Consider the following 16547-nt stretch of genomic DNA (forward strand, 5'->3'; position numbering starts at 1 on the left):
TTACCTGACCTGCCTTTGCCTGCTGGGAGCACAGCTGGCCTCTAGTGGCTCACAGTAAGAGGTTCCAGAAGATTTTAATAGTGTTTGATGGTGGCTGAAACTCTGCTTGGAGTTCATCTTCAGAATCAGTTATTGTTTTCAGTGAGGTTTTGCATCATGAACATTAGTAAAAATTATACTGCCTTAGCACTTTTCTCCTTGAAATGGATGGGGGCAATGGATGCCAGAAGGCATACAGCATAATAATTTCTATTAATCCTAATCCTCCTTTTCCTATCTCCTGGAAAGTCCATACAGTGTTCATTTCCAGGTTTTGCTTTTGGGCTGGGATACTGAGTGCCCTGTGGTGCTGAGGCAGAGCTGCTGGCACAGCCTGTGCTGCTGGCACTGCTCACCCGGCCGGGGCTCCGGGTCCTTGCACTGCAGTGCAGCACCATTTCCGACCAGCTGGCCCTGCCAGGCACTGTGCTCTGGCCACCAGCACCTGGGATAATCAGAAACCAGAAACAGCCCCTGCTTGTGCCGGCAGTTAGAGAAGAATTGCACTGGAATCTCGATGATTTTTTGCTCCTTTTTGGGCAGTGGGGGAGGGGGTGGGATGCTGCTGCTGGAGATAAGTATGCGGGTGGTGCTGCAATGACGTAAAAAATGCTCCTTCTGAAACCTGCCTCAAAGACGTGCTTGCTGAAAAGGAAGGGTTATGAATAACAGTGCAGTGATGAAGATAAGGATTTAACTTGCTTTAGACTGCTACAGTTCTTTAATGCCAGCTGTCATTGTGATGGAATACGTTATTTTTGCTAGAGGGTTAAATACTTTGTTGCTCATCTCAGCTGGTTTTTATGGATTTCCAGGTCTGCCTGCTGAGAAGTAAATTAAATATGTAGCTGCTTCTCACCTTTCCACTGTTGCTGCACTAATGGAAGAGAATTTTTCTTGCCAGTAATACAGATGGTGATCATCGCTGCTGAGATTTATTATTTGGTATCAAGAAGGATGACAAATCTGCATTATTTCCAGAAGGATTTATATTTCTGAAGAAAAGGATAATAGGCATCCTTCATTTTCTTAAAGCTATGTCCAGACAATTGCAGGCATAGCAAATCTACACAAACTTTATAAGCATGGCTGAAAAAGAAAGATGAACTGCTTTAGGATGTCCTTGAAATATGGTGTTGGATGGGGTTTTTAACCTCACTTGGAAGGTTTGGCTCTTTTTCTGTTGCCTTTTGCATGTGCTGTTTGAGATCCATTAAATGTCAGATGGAGGTTAGGAAGCCAAGGGTAACTGTTCTATTTTATGTATTTATAATCACTTTTTTCTGTGTTACGATTTCTGTTAATTTTTTTTTTTAATCTATCTGCAGGAAAATTGCCATATTGTTTTGGTTATATGTTAGAATGCTGTTGTGCTGTTAAAATATATATGAGAAGAACAACATTGAATTGAGTGCTTCATGGTAGATTTTGTTTAATTTTCCTTTATGCAAAAAAAAAGCATACGTAAGCATGTTATTAATGCATTTGTCTGTATATGTAAGTATTTTCATAAGAGCATGCCTTCAAAGACAATTAAGACTTAGAGATTTCTGTCTAAATTATATATTCTGGAAAAAATACATTTCACTGAATTGAGTCAAATGCTGACAGTGCCAGAAGCAAAGGCACAAGCAGAAATGTTTATATTTGAAAGTATTCCTTTTAGCGAGAAGATTATCATAACATGCATTAGCTGCAGAGCACTGCTGAAAATTTGTCTGCTAAGAATGAGTTAAAATAATCAAATTATTTCCTCTTTCTTTACCTCCCTTCCCCTGTTCCTGGCCGTGCCAGCTTCTCCATCATTACATTTTTCAGCTGTTTCCAGGACCTGTGTGTACCAGCCAAGAGCAATCTGTCCTTGTCAGCATTTGAAACTGCTTTTGTTTATTTACTGCCCTAATTATAGACCAGGTTTGCAAACACTCTTGCTACAAATGCTTTCTCAGGAAAATCAGCAGAACTGTTAGCAATCTTTATCTGTTTATGCTCACACTCCCCTTTTTTTCCTTTCCCTCCTCCTCCCTGTGCTGCAGGAGCCCAATAACAAACGGGTCAAGCCTCTCTCCAGAGTCACATCCCTGGCCAGCCTCATCCCTCCCGTGCGAGCCACTCCGCTGAAGCGCTTCAGCCAGACCCTGCAGGTAAGGGCAGCAACCCCTGCTGCTCCCACACCCCTGCAGCTCCTTCCAGCCTTCTGGGAGCAGGGATGCACATGAGCACCTGCCACTGTAACGTGTCAGACAGGCTTAGGCACCTTGTCACTACCACAAGGTCACTCAGCTTAAAACTCTCATCTCAAAAAAACACCTCTCTGTCTGGATAATTAATGTTTTTCACTTACCAGTAAGAAAAACATTGCACCTGTAGCATATAAAAGTTGTTTACTAAAGGATTGTGGTTGCTTTTTAAATTTGATGAAGAGAATATTCCATAATGCTTTCTCTTCATGTTGGTTGGTTTCTTTGAAAATGTTATTTTTGGTATAGTTGGTCAGGTAGGACTGCTAAACTTCCTAAATTTCCTCCTGTAGAGTGAACTTTGACCTTACCTAAACAAAAGAGTTAGTGAATAATCAGGAATTTCCAAGTCATTTTCCAAAGGCGGTGATGAAAATTAATAAAGGGCAAACAAATTTTAAATGCAGTTTCTATGTTACAGACTCAGTGTGTAATACTGAACATACTTGGAGACTAATGAAACTTTAGTTTATAAAGCATTTGTGCCTTCAGATCTAGAGATGGCAAAGTATTGGTGTGCTCAGCTCCTTATTGCAGTGACAGCTGGGAGCTGTAGCACTGTTCTGGGTCTGGCCCAGAAAGCCACTGTTTCCTTTTCAAAAGAGTTTATGTAAGAAAGCACATAAAAGATCTAAAGAAAACTATTTAATAAGTGTAATTTATTTGAGAGGAACTGTAAAAATAACTTGAATGTGTTAGAAATGTTCCTTAATCAAAATTACCTAAATTAGAGGTTTGCTGAAGTTACCTGTTAAGGAGGAAAGAAATAAAACTTCAGTCTTTTGAGAAAAGGTCATGGGAAAGAATTCAATTTTTCTGTAGTCATAATTACCTAAAAGATGGATATTACAGGGTTTTCTGACATTGATTTTCCTGTTTTTGGTTCCTGTGATGTTGAAAGTGCAGGTTTCTGCACAGGGTTGGAGGACCAGCCAAATGTCTGCCCCCCCAGCCTGGCTCAGTGCAGGTGTGGTCTGCGTGACTCAAGCAGAGCCCCCTGTATCCCCTGGGCTCTGTGAATCTCCTGCAGACTCTGCCTCCAGGGGAAGCTGGCCCGGCTCTGGAAGGGCCACATCAATTCCAATTATGATGAGTGTGGAAAAGGATTTACTTTTTGCTGCTGCTTCCCTTTCCACAGCCTTAGGCAGCTGTTGGCCTCATTTAGGTACCTGTGCTATTGTCCTGCAGTGAAAGCCTTTGGGACTGCACAATGTAGTGTCCAGAACAGTATTGAATTTAATAAAGTTGTTGCAAGTCCTACTGTTGCAAGCATTTCTGTTTTGCTCTGTTCATCCTGACCATAAGAATAGATTTTAATTAGCAGATTAAACAGTTATGTTATTTATACCATTCCCTCTAACTATGTGCTTGAAGGAGCTGTGATGAGAAATCAGCTTCTATATTCTCCAGATCCTGCTGGTGCTGTCCCAGCTGTAAATTGACTTCTTATCTGATTTTCTCAATAGCTGTAGAGCAGGGACAAAAAAGACTGATCTTGTGCTCAGGTGTCTCACTTGGAATTGCTTGGAAACATTCTGGGAAGTACATATTTCATTTTGTTTTATGTATAGCTGTATTATGTGTAGCCGTCACTGTGTCTTGAGAACTGTATAGGTTTCTTTCATTGTGTGATCTCCTGTGAAAAAGAAAAAAAAACGTTGATTTTTCTTACTAGGTGAACTTTTATGTCTCTTCATTGTTATTTCAGTCAAAACCCATGTTTCTTCTTGCATTTCTGCTAGATGTTCTATGTCTGTAAAATGAAGAAAACTACTGTCATCACCACAACATGCAGAACAAACTTCTTCCCCTGGAAGAAAACAAAACAAAGTCAACAGAACATTCATCTAAAAAGACCACTGCAACAGCATCAGTAAAAGGAATTAGAAAATTCTGAGATTCCTTTATGGCATTTCAAACAAACCTTCTTAGGTGTTGTTCTAAATGGAAGATACATGTAGGAGGAAAAAAATGCTTATTGTGTATAATTTTCCTTACTTCTGTACATGTGACTTCCACTTTCCATTAATGGACTTTCAGCATGCAGCATGAGGAAAAACATTTCTGTCTGGGATTTATGTAGGGCTTTTTAAGATATGTTCTTAGCAACTTTTCATGTTTGGCATATTTTATTGATCATAGAAGTATTTGATTTTTTTGTGTATACTTCACTTTACTCAAATTTCCACTTATTTTCAATAGTTTTTTCATAAGGATTCCAAGTAAAAAATAATTGAAGTCTTTCAGGTTTTCTTTCTTGGCCTTTCTGTTGTTGTTGTTTGTTTGTCTGTTTTTGTTATTGACTATTTGTAGTCACTCTGTTCCTGTCATATTGGGCAGTGTATACCAACTGACTAATAAAATGCTGTTACCTTTATCTCTGCCAGTGTAGCTGCAGGATACCTAATGCTAAGCAGGTATTCTTACTTGTTAATCCACCTGGGAAGGCAGTTTATTTCATAGCTGTATTTTCAGTCTCCATCAAGCTAGACTAATAATTATGATGATTATAAGACTGCCTGGTCTTATTCACAGCTGTGTTGTTTGGCTTAAAGCAGAAAACAGGATCAGAAAAAGAACTCCAACTGATGCTGAATAGAGAAATTAAATTCTGACTGGCTTCCTCTGCAACTTCAGTTTTCATCAGTGTGTCTTGAATTTAAGTAGAGAGTCCAAATTACTTTTTATCTATCTTAGGACACCAAAAATTTCTAAAAATCCTCAAGAAGAAAATTGTTTTTAATATCAGTTCTGAATGCCAGGGCTTTGATCAGTAGTGGCCATTGCCCAGTATATGAAGTTGTTTGCTTTACTGCAGCTCTAATTAAAAGTTGTTAATTGCATTAATTATCATTAGTGACATATAGACCCTTCAAGAAACAGTCTTGTAACAGCCAGGCAAATCTGTTGTCACCAGAGAAATATGGTAAACAAAATGAGGGGTTGTGGATGGATTTTTCCCCAGCTCCTTTAGTTCCTGGAATTATATGAAAATTTTAATCAACCCCACAGGGCCATAATTTTTAAACGATGTGTGGGACACTGTTTTTAAGGAAGCCAGAAACTAGGAACATATTTTTAAAAGACTGGAGATGTAGAAATGCTCTTTTGACATTCCTGCAGTTCCTTCATGGGATGCTATCACATGACTGATTTTTTTTTTTTTTTTATTTTGTTACTATTATTTTATTTTTTTTCCTTCTTGACAAGTACAAAGCAAAGATAGCACCAGAGTATCTTCAGATTTGTTTTTAGAATTTTTGGTAGAATTTCAGTTTAGGGCTCTATTCCACTAATAAATAACCTCAGTCCTGTGTTCCTTATTAAGCAAGGTACACTTTGTATGGTTAAAGAGAAGGCTGATGTATGACAGAAATCAATTAAATATATACTTACTGTGTCTAGGTAGCAAGGATGCTCAGCAAACAAGCAAGCAGGATTTTAGGGAGTTTGGTCTCATTTTGAGTCTTTTAGCCTCTTTGTGCCCCTTCTGCCCAGTGAGGACATTTAGGGCTGTGGAGAATTCTCCTGCAGCAGAGAGGAACATTCTGTCAGTGCATGTGAAAGGTCCCTTTCCCAAAATACTGCCTAATTCAGGTTTGCTCTATGATTCCTCATTATAACAAGTGTAAATTAAGCATGTAATTTCCCATGTTTTTGTATCTTCTTAACTCTTGGAGGAAGACTTGCAGCTTATTTGAAAGTTTGAGAAGGGGGATGTGTGCGTTTATTGTTAAATAAAAAATCTGAAAAAAATTCCAAGTCAATTCCAAGTACAACTCAGAATGGCTTCTGTTAAAAGACAGGTTCTTTATTTATACCATGTCTTCTGATATGGTAAAAACATGGTATTTGTAGGCTCTGTTTGCATTTCAAAGGCTCTTATCTTCAAAGAAGAATTTCAAAATTGTCCTTTGTATATGCTGCTTTCAGTCTGGAAATTGAGAGAATTTATTTTGTTCTAAATATTATTACCCAAGGCAATTGAAAGATGATTTTGTTATGTAAGGCAGGTTTTAAATAACAATAAAAATGTAGAGTATTTCAACTATGTGAAATAGTTTAAGCATTTCAGAGGTATGACCTCAAAAAGAAGCCTCTCATTTTAATGAAGCAGAAAAAAACCCACCTTTTCAAAATAGAATAGTAAGAGCATAAAGTATTCATCCTTAGCCTGAAACTCTCCTAAGAATTTACAGGCAGTTAGAACTTTCAAGTCTCTCCTAAAATTGAAATTGGCTTTATTGAAGTTTAGGACCAGACCACGCAGTTGATACAGAGATGTTGGTACATACTGGTAGGGTGTCTAATATTTGCATTAATTCTAAATTTTTGATGAAGCAGATGTGAAATGTAAGAGTAATTCCTGCCTCTTTGCTGAATTGAAACTCTGTATTTGATCAGTTCTGTTAGTTTAGTGTGCTGCACCGTTGTGCATTATCCCTGTAGTACACTCTTGGTGCTTGTTGTATGGGAATGCATGGCAGAAGTTTTGTACACATTGAGGACAGGACACGGACAGAGTTCACTGCAGGAATGGAGGCCCTGCCCTTCCATGAGGATGTATTAAAATAAGTTCTCTTATATTCCTGGTACTAAACGTTGCTATGAAGTTCAAAGTAAAAACTAATCAGAGAACATTTGTTGTACTGAACCATGTCTATGAATTCCTAAGGAAAGGAGAAAAGTGAGTGTGTGACACTGTGGTAACATGAACCCAATTGTCTCTTCCCAGCGGTCAATCAGTTTCCGCAGCGAGAGCCGCCCTGACCTGTTCAGCCCACGGCCGTGGTCTCGAAACATGCCCCCTGCTAACACCAAGAGGAGAGACAGCAAACTGTGGAGTGAGACCTTTGATGTCTGTGTCAATCACATGCTGACATCCAAGGAAATCAAGCGGCAGGAGGTATAGATATAGATATGTATATATAGCTTTTTAACCATAAATTTCATGTTCAAAATCTCCTTTAAAGCATAGAGTTGGGAATGCTCACAGGCATGGGGATAGCACTTGAAGATGTCCTGCAATTAAAATGTGTCACCACCTCCACTAGAAGCAGAATTCCATGTCTGGTCTTTATGACTCAAGTTATATTACATTAATGTATTCTTTGTAAAAACCAGCTCATCGTATTTCCTTAACAAACTCAAACTTACTGAGATATATTGTCTTGTGATTGGCTGTATGTGTGTACATGTTCTGTCTGACACTTTCTGTAGTCATGGTAGATATTTTGGTTTCATTTTGTTGTTCTAGTAATGTGAGGTGAGCATGCTGTGCCAGGAACAGGTGTTCATCAGGTGATACAGACACAAAAATGCACCATCATTTCCCTTTTGGAAAAGACTGTCTTTGAGGAAATTTCCAGTGCTAGAAAGATGACACACTGATCAAAAGATGTGTCTTTCAAAGCAAAAAAGAAGCATGCCAGTGGTTTTAATGTGTCAGACAAGACAAAGTCTACATAGTTCATATTATGGTCAACACAGAGCTCCTTCAGAATCAAGGTATTTTTATTTTCTAAAGAAATTTCTAGCAGTATCAACAAAGCTTGTAACAATTTCCCTGAGAATATTTCAGGCACTGAGTCATAAATCAAAACAACAGCATTTCTTGTGCAAGTTTTAACATTGTACAGGAATTCATAGGAAATAAATTTGTGATTGAGAACTTCAAAGGCAGCTTACTGAAAAACAAACTGTGTAAACTGTTTGCATGGCATATAGCAGTGACTGCTGTCTGGAGGCAGGAGCCAGGATCCTTGGTACAACCCAAGTAAGTGAGCTGTATCCCAGCAGGTTTAGCAGGAGGGTTCTATCTGCTGTGTGCTTGTTCCCGTCCTGTGTGCTTTGCTGGGGCAGCTGACCTGCTGCCCATGAGCTGCACTTTGGCCAACCTGGCAGGGATGGGTGTTCCTGAGCCCCAGGGAATCTGCTCCAGCTGGGGGTGGGCTTCCATGATTTATACTGGTTGAAAGCCTTGACTGCAAAGCAAGGAATTCTAGCCCAAAATGTCCTTTACTTTTACCGTACCCCAGTTTAAGGAGGAAATCATTTAATATATTAATCACAATGGGGTTTGATAAACCAGCGAATTAGGGTGGTGATATTTTTAATCTGTCAGCTTTAAAGTCTCAGATGTGCTTTAAGAGGAATAACTAACATCAGCCAACAGTTAACAAGAGCTCAGCCTTTGTAACAAAAAAACCCGAACTGGTACCAAAATAAAAGTGCTCAGTACCAAAGAAATACTTTAAATAAGATCTGTCTCCTACTTGGTAGAATCCCCTGTAACGTCTGCCACTGCATGTGTTAAAATGGATCACAGCAAACTCCTATGCAAGCAGTTGTGTAAGTGGTTAAGGTACAGTCAAGTCAAAACACCACAATGAAGGTAGTTTCCTACATCTGGGAACACATCCCTTTGGAAAAAAAATATTCTTTGTCTTTTTGAGATAAGCTTTTAATGAACATTCCAGTATAATGTTTTTAAAAAACAATGCACTTTATTCTGTAGTTACGGAATAAAACCTTGCTTTATTTTTGTAGATTTAGCAGAGAAATGCTGTTACATGATGTTAAGACAGCTGTTCAAAATATAACATCAACCCAGGAAGTGGAGCACAGATTAAATAAAAATGTTTTCTAATATTTGTGTCTGTTTTTACAGGCTATCTTTGAACTTTCCCAGGGAGAAGAAGACTTGATAGAAGATCTAAAGTTGGCAAAAAAGGTATGTTTAAAAAATAAAATGAAAACCAAACCACAACAGAGTACTAATTGGTTCATAACACATTTAAAACGTTTTGGTTTTTATAATTGCTAAGACAGTAAAAGAGGAAAAAATCCAAAGCATATTTCGATCTTCCCATTCTTTCTGAGACACTTTAGTGTGCCTTTTTTTTTTTCTTTTTAGTTTGAAGTTGATATTTTAATATATGATTTTGAAACTTACAGGGAGCACTGAATTCTATAAGGAATTTTGCAACAAACCACAAATATTTGGTTTTTTCAGGCTTATCATGACCCAATGCTTAAGCTTTCCATAATGACAGAGCAAGAGCTGAACCAAATTTTTGGAACACTGGACTCTCTAATTCCTCTGCATGAAGGTAAAACTCAAATAGTCTTTGTCTGCATAATATAGTGTGTAGATTTGAAGTCAGGTTTGTTAAAATGAGATTTCTCTTCTTTTTTCTATTCACTCTCAGATCTTCTTAGGCGACTTCAAGAAGTCAGGAAACCTGATGGATCAACAGATCATGTTGGCCATATCCTTGTGGGTTGGGTAAGGCAGAGTTTATAACCAATTTTGGGACTTCAGTTTGGAGCTGTAACATAGTTTTTCTCAATTTCCTCTCTATAAAGTGTAAAAAAGATACTCTCAAAATACTTTTAAAAGGTAAGGCAACTATTCAGAGACACAGTAGAATATTTTCTCTTCTCAAGGATTTTCCATGAAAAGATTTAGACTGGGATTTTTTTTAAACCTTTTGCTATTCAGAAGTTGAGCACTAATTATTATACTTTAAATAAAAATCAAGAGTCAGGCTGGTGTTTTTCTTAGTTAGGTCCTTTAGGAATCTGCCCTTGTTTCTGTTCTGCTTTCCTTGGAAAGTCAGATGGGGATACAAGAGAGATGTTGCTGCCTCATAAAAGATAAAGTAGATGGGTTCACATTCACTAGCATCCAACAGCACAAACGTTGAAAATAGCTTTTGCTTGTTTTGTGGATAAAATTATTCATTGTAATCAAAAAGAGTTGGTTTTCATTTTAGATATGTGACAAGTATGCTTTTAAGTAAATGTAAGTAATGAAATATAGTAGGAAAAAAAAAGGCTTGAAATTTTAAAGGAATTAAGTAATGATATTTTACAGCTCTGTGTGAAAATGTGGCCTATGGTCAACAAGGGAAGCATTATATAATGTAAATAATGCAAATAGTTAATGATAAATGATTTTTAAATGTCAAAATAAGCTCAATTTTCTTTGCATAAAGTAATTTATATTTTCTGATGTGTGTTGAACATGACTGAACTTCTCTTCGTTCAAATATATTCAAGTCTAATTTCCTTTTCTGCAAGATTTTGCATATTTGGGTGTTAATACAGCAGGTTTTGTAAATGGGTTTTTTTTCAGATTTTTATATATACAGTTTCATCATCTTAGTTTGGTCGAGGTTCCTGAGGGCAATATAGAAGCTGGATTGTAGAAATTTGCTGATCTGAAAAAGGCCATACTCATTCATTGGGAATACTCATTCCTACGCTTTTATTTCCATTCATAATTAAAGCCAGGCTTCTGTGTTCAAGTGTTGTCTGCACTAAATAGTGCTCAGTCTTAAGTAATTATTTTTTTTAATGTTTTCCAATAGTAATGGAGATCTGTAGGATCTGAGTGATATGAGCAAGTGCTTCTAAATTACTTAAATGTTGAACAAGGTAGTCTGAGGACCCTGGTAAAGGTTATATGTTTTGGAAACATTACATCAATAAACTGTGGATAAATCTCCAGCTAAAAGAGTCTCAGAGTTAATTCTGATGTCCTGAATTACCTGAACCTTTCAGTGCAGGAAATCGTGCTTTGCTTCAGCTACAGAATAATTTATTCTTTCCTCAGCTTCCATGCCTGAACTCCTATGACAGCTACTGCAGCAATCAAGTAGCAGCCAAAGCTTTATTGGATCACAAGAAACAAGATCACAGAGTGCAAGATTTCCTGCAGCGCTGCTTGGAGTCTCCTTTCAGCCGCAAGCTGGACCTTTGGAATTTCCTTGACATCCCCAGAAGCCGTTTGGTTAAATACCCACTACTGCTCAGAGAAATTTTAAGACACACACCAAATGATCATCCAGATCAACAGCATCTGGAAGAAGCTGTGAGTTGCTGTTGAGCTTGGGGTTTTTTGGGAGATTGTAGCAGTTTTAGCTTATTAGTGAATTAAGGGACAGTACATAAAATATAAAAAAGCAAATATTTATATGAACAGCTGAATATTGGACTGTGTAATTAAAGTTCATGTGTTTTCCTTGTGTTTCTGCAGATAAATATAATTCAGGGCATTGTGGCTGAAATCAACATAAAGACTGGTGAATCTGAATGCCAGTATTACAAGGAGAGACTTATTTATCTTGAAGAAGGCCAAAGGGATTCATTGATTGATAATTCACGTGCTGTGTGTTGTCATGGGGAACTGAAGAACAACAGGGGAGTGGTAAGGAATAAATATTGTGTCATAAATAAGTTGAAAAGATATCTTCATTTTTCATGACAGCAAAAAGAGCTATGAGCACACAGAGAAACATCACTCTAATATATAGAAAATTGATAAATATTAATTTTTATATATAACACTGATCTTTTTTGTTAGTAGTTAAGTATCGGTATAGAGAAATAATAAGATTATATGAATCTCTGTCTCTTATGGAGCTTAACAATATCCTGGATAAATTGTAAATCCGATCAATTTCAATACTTGCAGGAAAAACCCCCAAATTTCTGGTCTCAGAGATGTGATTTTAATGTCTATAAAGAACACACAAAATGTACCAATACATTTAAAATTTGTCAAAGGCTGTGGTTTTTCAAATTGTTTTACTTGATTCTTTGTTGAGATTACGGGTAATTTATTGACCAGAGAAATTTGGTACTTTGAATTCCAGCCTCTGAGACACTGTACTATTGATAAGTTTCACAATCTGAGATTTCAGTTAAAAAGAAAAGAAAAACAAACAAAAAAAGAGATTGTATTAGTAGAAGAGAACTTAGTCTTTCCTAGATTTTTCCCCCTCAATGTTAAATAGAACTTTTGAATGGACAAACAATGAAAAAATGTATTTTTTTCATTACTGACAACTAATGGAAGTATGACACTTATGACAGTTATGGAAGTAGATAAAACTTAGAGAAAAATTATTTTAAAAACTAACAAAGTAAGCAGGGCGTTTTTCAGCTCTGGAACTGCTTTGTGGAAGGGTCCTGTTTCACCACACAGCTGAGAGGGAAAGATGAAACAGCTGCTGTTTCCTGGTTCACCTGATGAAGGTCAGGCAGGTAGTTCAACACCAAATTAGCAGGAAGAAACAGGTGGTTTTAATCTTTCTGGTGAACTTTATTTGTTACATTTGGTTTAATGATTTTTCAATAAAGGAATAACGCTGTATTATCTATTAATCTTTTTAACAGAAACTGCATGTCTTCCTCTTTGAAGAGGTGCTGGTGATCACTCGGGCAGTGACCCACAATGACCGTCTCTGCTACCAGCTGTACCAGCAGCCGATTCCTGTCAGGGAGCTGGTGCTGGAGGACCTGCAGGATGGGGAGGTGCGCCTGGGTGGATCCATACGTGGAGCATTCAGCAACAATGAGAGAAGTATGATGGCAACTTTTTGTATTTGCTCATATAGGGTCATCGTAACCTTAAGATACCTGCCAATGCAACATCAGAATGTTCTCTCTAGAATTATCTCCATCCAATATACTGAATTTTGTTTCAGACTGGTTTATTACATCCTAAGTTGTTTCTTTTAGATTCTTTCTCAAAGCTCACTATATTGATAAAAGAATTTCTCCACACACCTGCTCCTGTACTGAATTGAGAAAGGGAGAACATACAGAACATACTGTAATGGCAAAACTGCAAAGTTATAAGCAAGTGTATTTTGAAATCTTGAGCTTCAGCTGTTATGCCTTTCCTTGTACTGGAGACACTGATTGCTATTCCATAAGTCTTCAACCTGGCAGATACTGTAGTACTCAGGGTCAAGACTGCAGCTATTCATGTTTATGTCCTTCCAGCTAAGAATACTATGTAGATGATTTTTCTATTACAAAGGTCCTTTAAATCTTATCCGGTCAAAACTTCAAGGAGTTTTTGTATGTATCCAATGTATTAGTGAAGTGAATGGAAGAGATGAGGCAGTCTTTTGGCCGGCACAATGATGCTGTGTTCAGTGAAATCCACTTTGCAGAGAAGTAGGAGGAGAGGCATTAAAGTGTGGGACAAGCCTTAGTCTTGCTGATTCACCTCAGGCTTTATGGACAGCTCATGCATGGCAGAACCAAAATTATTTAATCCAGCAATATGAAGTTACAGGAAGTGTTTGTGGTCTTCTCCCAGAAACAAGGAGATAGCCAGACTCTTCTCTTTGGTCTGACATGGTCTTGTCTTAAGGCAAAGATTGTGCAGATTCTATTACTTAAATATACTCTTTGATTATAAAATCCCTTCAGCCAAAGCATTCAGGGGTTTGATATGTATTGTTTCTTTCAGTCAAAAACTTCTTCAGAGTCAGCTTCAAAAATGGATCCCAAAGCCAGACTCACTGTCTCCAAGCCAATGACTCCTTCAACAAGCAGCAGTGGCTAAACTGCATCCGGCAAGCCAAGGAAAAGGCTGCGTGTGCAGGCAAGGCTGGTGGGCTGGAAGCACATTTCCTTGTGTCACCCCATGGACGCAGAGTGCCCCAGGGAGAGGCTGCCCTGGAGCAGATGGAGCAGTCAGACTGTGAGTCAGACTGCAGCATGGACACCAGTGAGCTCAGCACTGACTGCGAGCGCATGGAGCAGACGAACTCTTGTGAGAGAGAAAAGCAAATAGAAACTAACGTTTGACAAAAACTTACAGTTCATGGAAGAAAATCTGTCTCTTACCTGTACAGTATTTGCATTCCATACATGGAACCATTGGGAGAAGCACTTTTAGAATATTTTTTGTGACAATGTCAATGCAGTTCTTGTGTTTGTACCTGTGAGTGTCATACTGTAACTACCCATCTGTATAAGCTGGAATCTCTTGTCCTGTGATTATATTCCATAAACACCCAAGGTGGAGGAAAGAGGTACTTGATCAGATATTCTCAATGTCCTGCTGTAAACAGAATCTCTAAACTACTGTTTATATATGTATTACATAAATAACCTTTTCCTAATTTTTAAGTACTTTATTGGCCCTTTAAAGGGGCAGCTGAAGATGTGGACTTAATATGGAATTTCAGGATGGGTATCAAGATAATAAGTTTTCTTAAAAGCATGGAAAGAAAAAGTTTGTTTCTTGGAACAAAAAAGAAAACTATCTTGCAATAACCTATCCAAATTCCTGTGGTATTAAATCAAAAAGAACGATAAACAGCAAGCCACGGAAACAGGGACTCTTTAGGGGTTTATTTTTCAAAATGAAGCACTGTCCTATGATCCAGTGGCCAAACTTACTAAAATTTGGACACTTCAAATGATCAGCATATTTGAAAGTATGTAATGCTAAAAATAACCAACTGATAAAACCACAACCAAACCTTTACAGCCAGCACTGAATTGAATTAAATGAAATGCTGAGAATGCTGGATGTTTGTAAATAAGCTGGTAATTTGCTTTCAGTGCCATATAGATATATTATCCCAAACAATAAGAATGGAAAGGAGCTTTTGCTTGTGAATAGGCCCTCTTCAGCATTTTGCACTCCACTGACCTCCACTGTTGGTTTTAAGCACCACTAATGTTAAAACATTAAATTTTCTGTAAATGTCTGTTTACAATTACATGTAGTTGGTTTTTAAAAATAAGTGATGATTTTCTATACATGGCGCTCTACAAATACCCTGTGGGATTATGTAGAGAAAGTTTAAACAAAAAGGGAATTGTTTGTCATTTAGGATGTATTACATCTTTTTTACTTTCCTCAAATTTTATTTTAAAAGTTTTTGTTGCATTGAATTTCGTACTGTAATTGGAAATGTTACTGTGTTTTCTGGTGGCTGATTTAACCTACTCATTATGATGAGAAGCAGATGAGTCACTTAAATGCAGTCTAAAACGCATAGTTAAATATCCTGTTATTTTTCAGGAATCCCTGGGTAGTATTTTATTTCTTACTGTAAGAAATAATGCCAGTGCTATATGGCAGGCTATGAAAATGATACATATCAAATTTTAAATGATTCTTGGTATTACACAAGATAACCTGTACAAAGTACTTGTAACAACTAAAGTAGAAAACCTGCTAAGTTATTGCCAAAAATATTTTTTCTTGTGTTCTACAAGTTTACATAAAATTTGCAAAGTATCTTACATATATATATGCTGATGTGCATTACAGAAATCAGTGTGACAAAATGGTAAACAATATTTTAAAAAGGCATTTTTTTTTAAAAAAAAGACATTTTTACCCGATAGAACATATTTCTGTATTTATAGTTTTTAAAAACAAAATCAAATTTCTGTTTCAGACTTTGTAATTTATTTCAACTGCTTCATTTTTTAGAACGGAATGAGTGACCAGTGAAGATGAAATGAAAAGTCTGCCAAAGAAAAGGCATAGGGAAGTTGTTCAGCAAAAATGCTGAAAAGAGCAAAAAGCATGTAAAATGTTCAGCTAGAGAAGAAAGAATGAATGTGTATTGATTTTTTTTTTTCTTTAATAATGGCCTTAAGCTTTTCTGGAAGCATTTCAAATAAATTACATTAAACTATCTTGATTTTTATTTGATTGGGGTGGTTGTGCAAGAAGACTTCAGAAAGACTTCAGTGGTACATGCAGTGAGGCTTTAATGAAAGTGACCAAAGCTTGTATTTTGTTTCTTACAAAGTGGTAAATATTTGGATTTAATTTGCTAAATGCACAGTAGTAACAGAAACAAGTCACTGCACTCGATTCACCACATTCCCCAAAGTGCTGTATGATGTAATTAATTTAGTAAGTAGGTGGAACAAAAATTTACTGTCCCTCATCAGTTTGTATCTCATAATTCCTTGTGGGTCACAACTGAAATGATTAATTTTGGGGTATGCAGAAGCCACCAACCAGCCAGGCAATCTCAGAAGATTAATTTACATTTGTTTATTATAATTTAGCCACCCACTCACTGTTCAGCATTCTGGAGAGCAAGTGTTTTGGTTATGCTTGGTAGTCAACATGCACTTAGCTACTGATGGATCTGATAAATCCTAATGATGCTGGGTTTTTCTCTTCAAATCATCCTAAGGATTAAGCTTTCCAGTTTAAGATGACTGATATCATGCTGAATTTGGTAAGCTTGTTTTAGTTCTATCACTTTGGAAAAAAACTGCTTTTGAAAGGATGATTTTGATTGTGGCAGGAGGGTGGTGGTTCAGGGGTGGGGTGGGCTTGGCTGATGAATTGTACCAAAAAGGATCGGTAAAATGTAAAATTATGAGTGTGAAGTAAAGAGGAAGAATCATATACATAAATAAGTTCAAGTGATTGTCACAGTTAGTAATTGTGGTCTCCAGAGGGGAGTCTGAGAGGTTGCA

The 16547-nt window shown here is 37.2% G+C and overlaps 1 protein-coding gene across 7 annotated transcripts in view; it reads left to right on the forward strand.

Annotated features, from left to right (window-relative positions):
• Positions 1-14494, forward strand: part of ARHGEF3 (Rho guanine nucleotide exchange factor 3) — a gene marked incomplete at its 5' end in the record, with an annotated part of 107906 nt that extends 93412 nt beyond the window's left edge. For 6 of the 7 annotated variants that reach the window (XM_083869373.1, XM_083869375.1, XM_083869376.1 and 3 more), the window contains 9 exons: positions 2076-2183; positions 7015-7185; positions 8950-9012; positions 9295-9391; positions 9491-9567; positions 10900-11157; positions 11323-11493; positions 12465-12651; positions 13552-14494. In XM_083869373.1, the coding sequence (XP_083725499.1) occupies positions 2076-2183; positions 7015-7185; positions 8950-9012; positions 9295-9391; positions 9491-9567; positions 10900-11157; positions 11323-11493; positions 12465-12651; positions 13552-13892 (1473 nt within the window). In that variant the 3' untranslated portion in view covers positions 13893-14494. Of the gene's footprint in view, positions 1-1179; positions 1285-2075; positions 2184-7014; positions 7186-8949; positions 9013-9294; positions 9392-9490; positions 9568-10899; positions 11158-11322; positions 11494-12464; positions 12652-13551 lie in introns of those variants that run through there. The other variant, XM_083869379.1, reaches the window with a different exon arrangement.
• Between the last annotated feature and the right edge of the window lie 2053 nt (positions 14495-16547).

Source organism: Zosterops lateralis (genome assembly GCF_965231275.1).
Source record: "Zosterops lateralis genome assembly, chromosome: 11".
Taxonomy (NCBI): Eukaryota; Metazoa; Chordata; class Aves; order Passeriformes; family Zosteropidae; genus Zosterops; species Zosterops lateralis.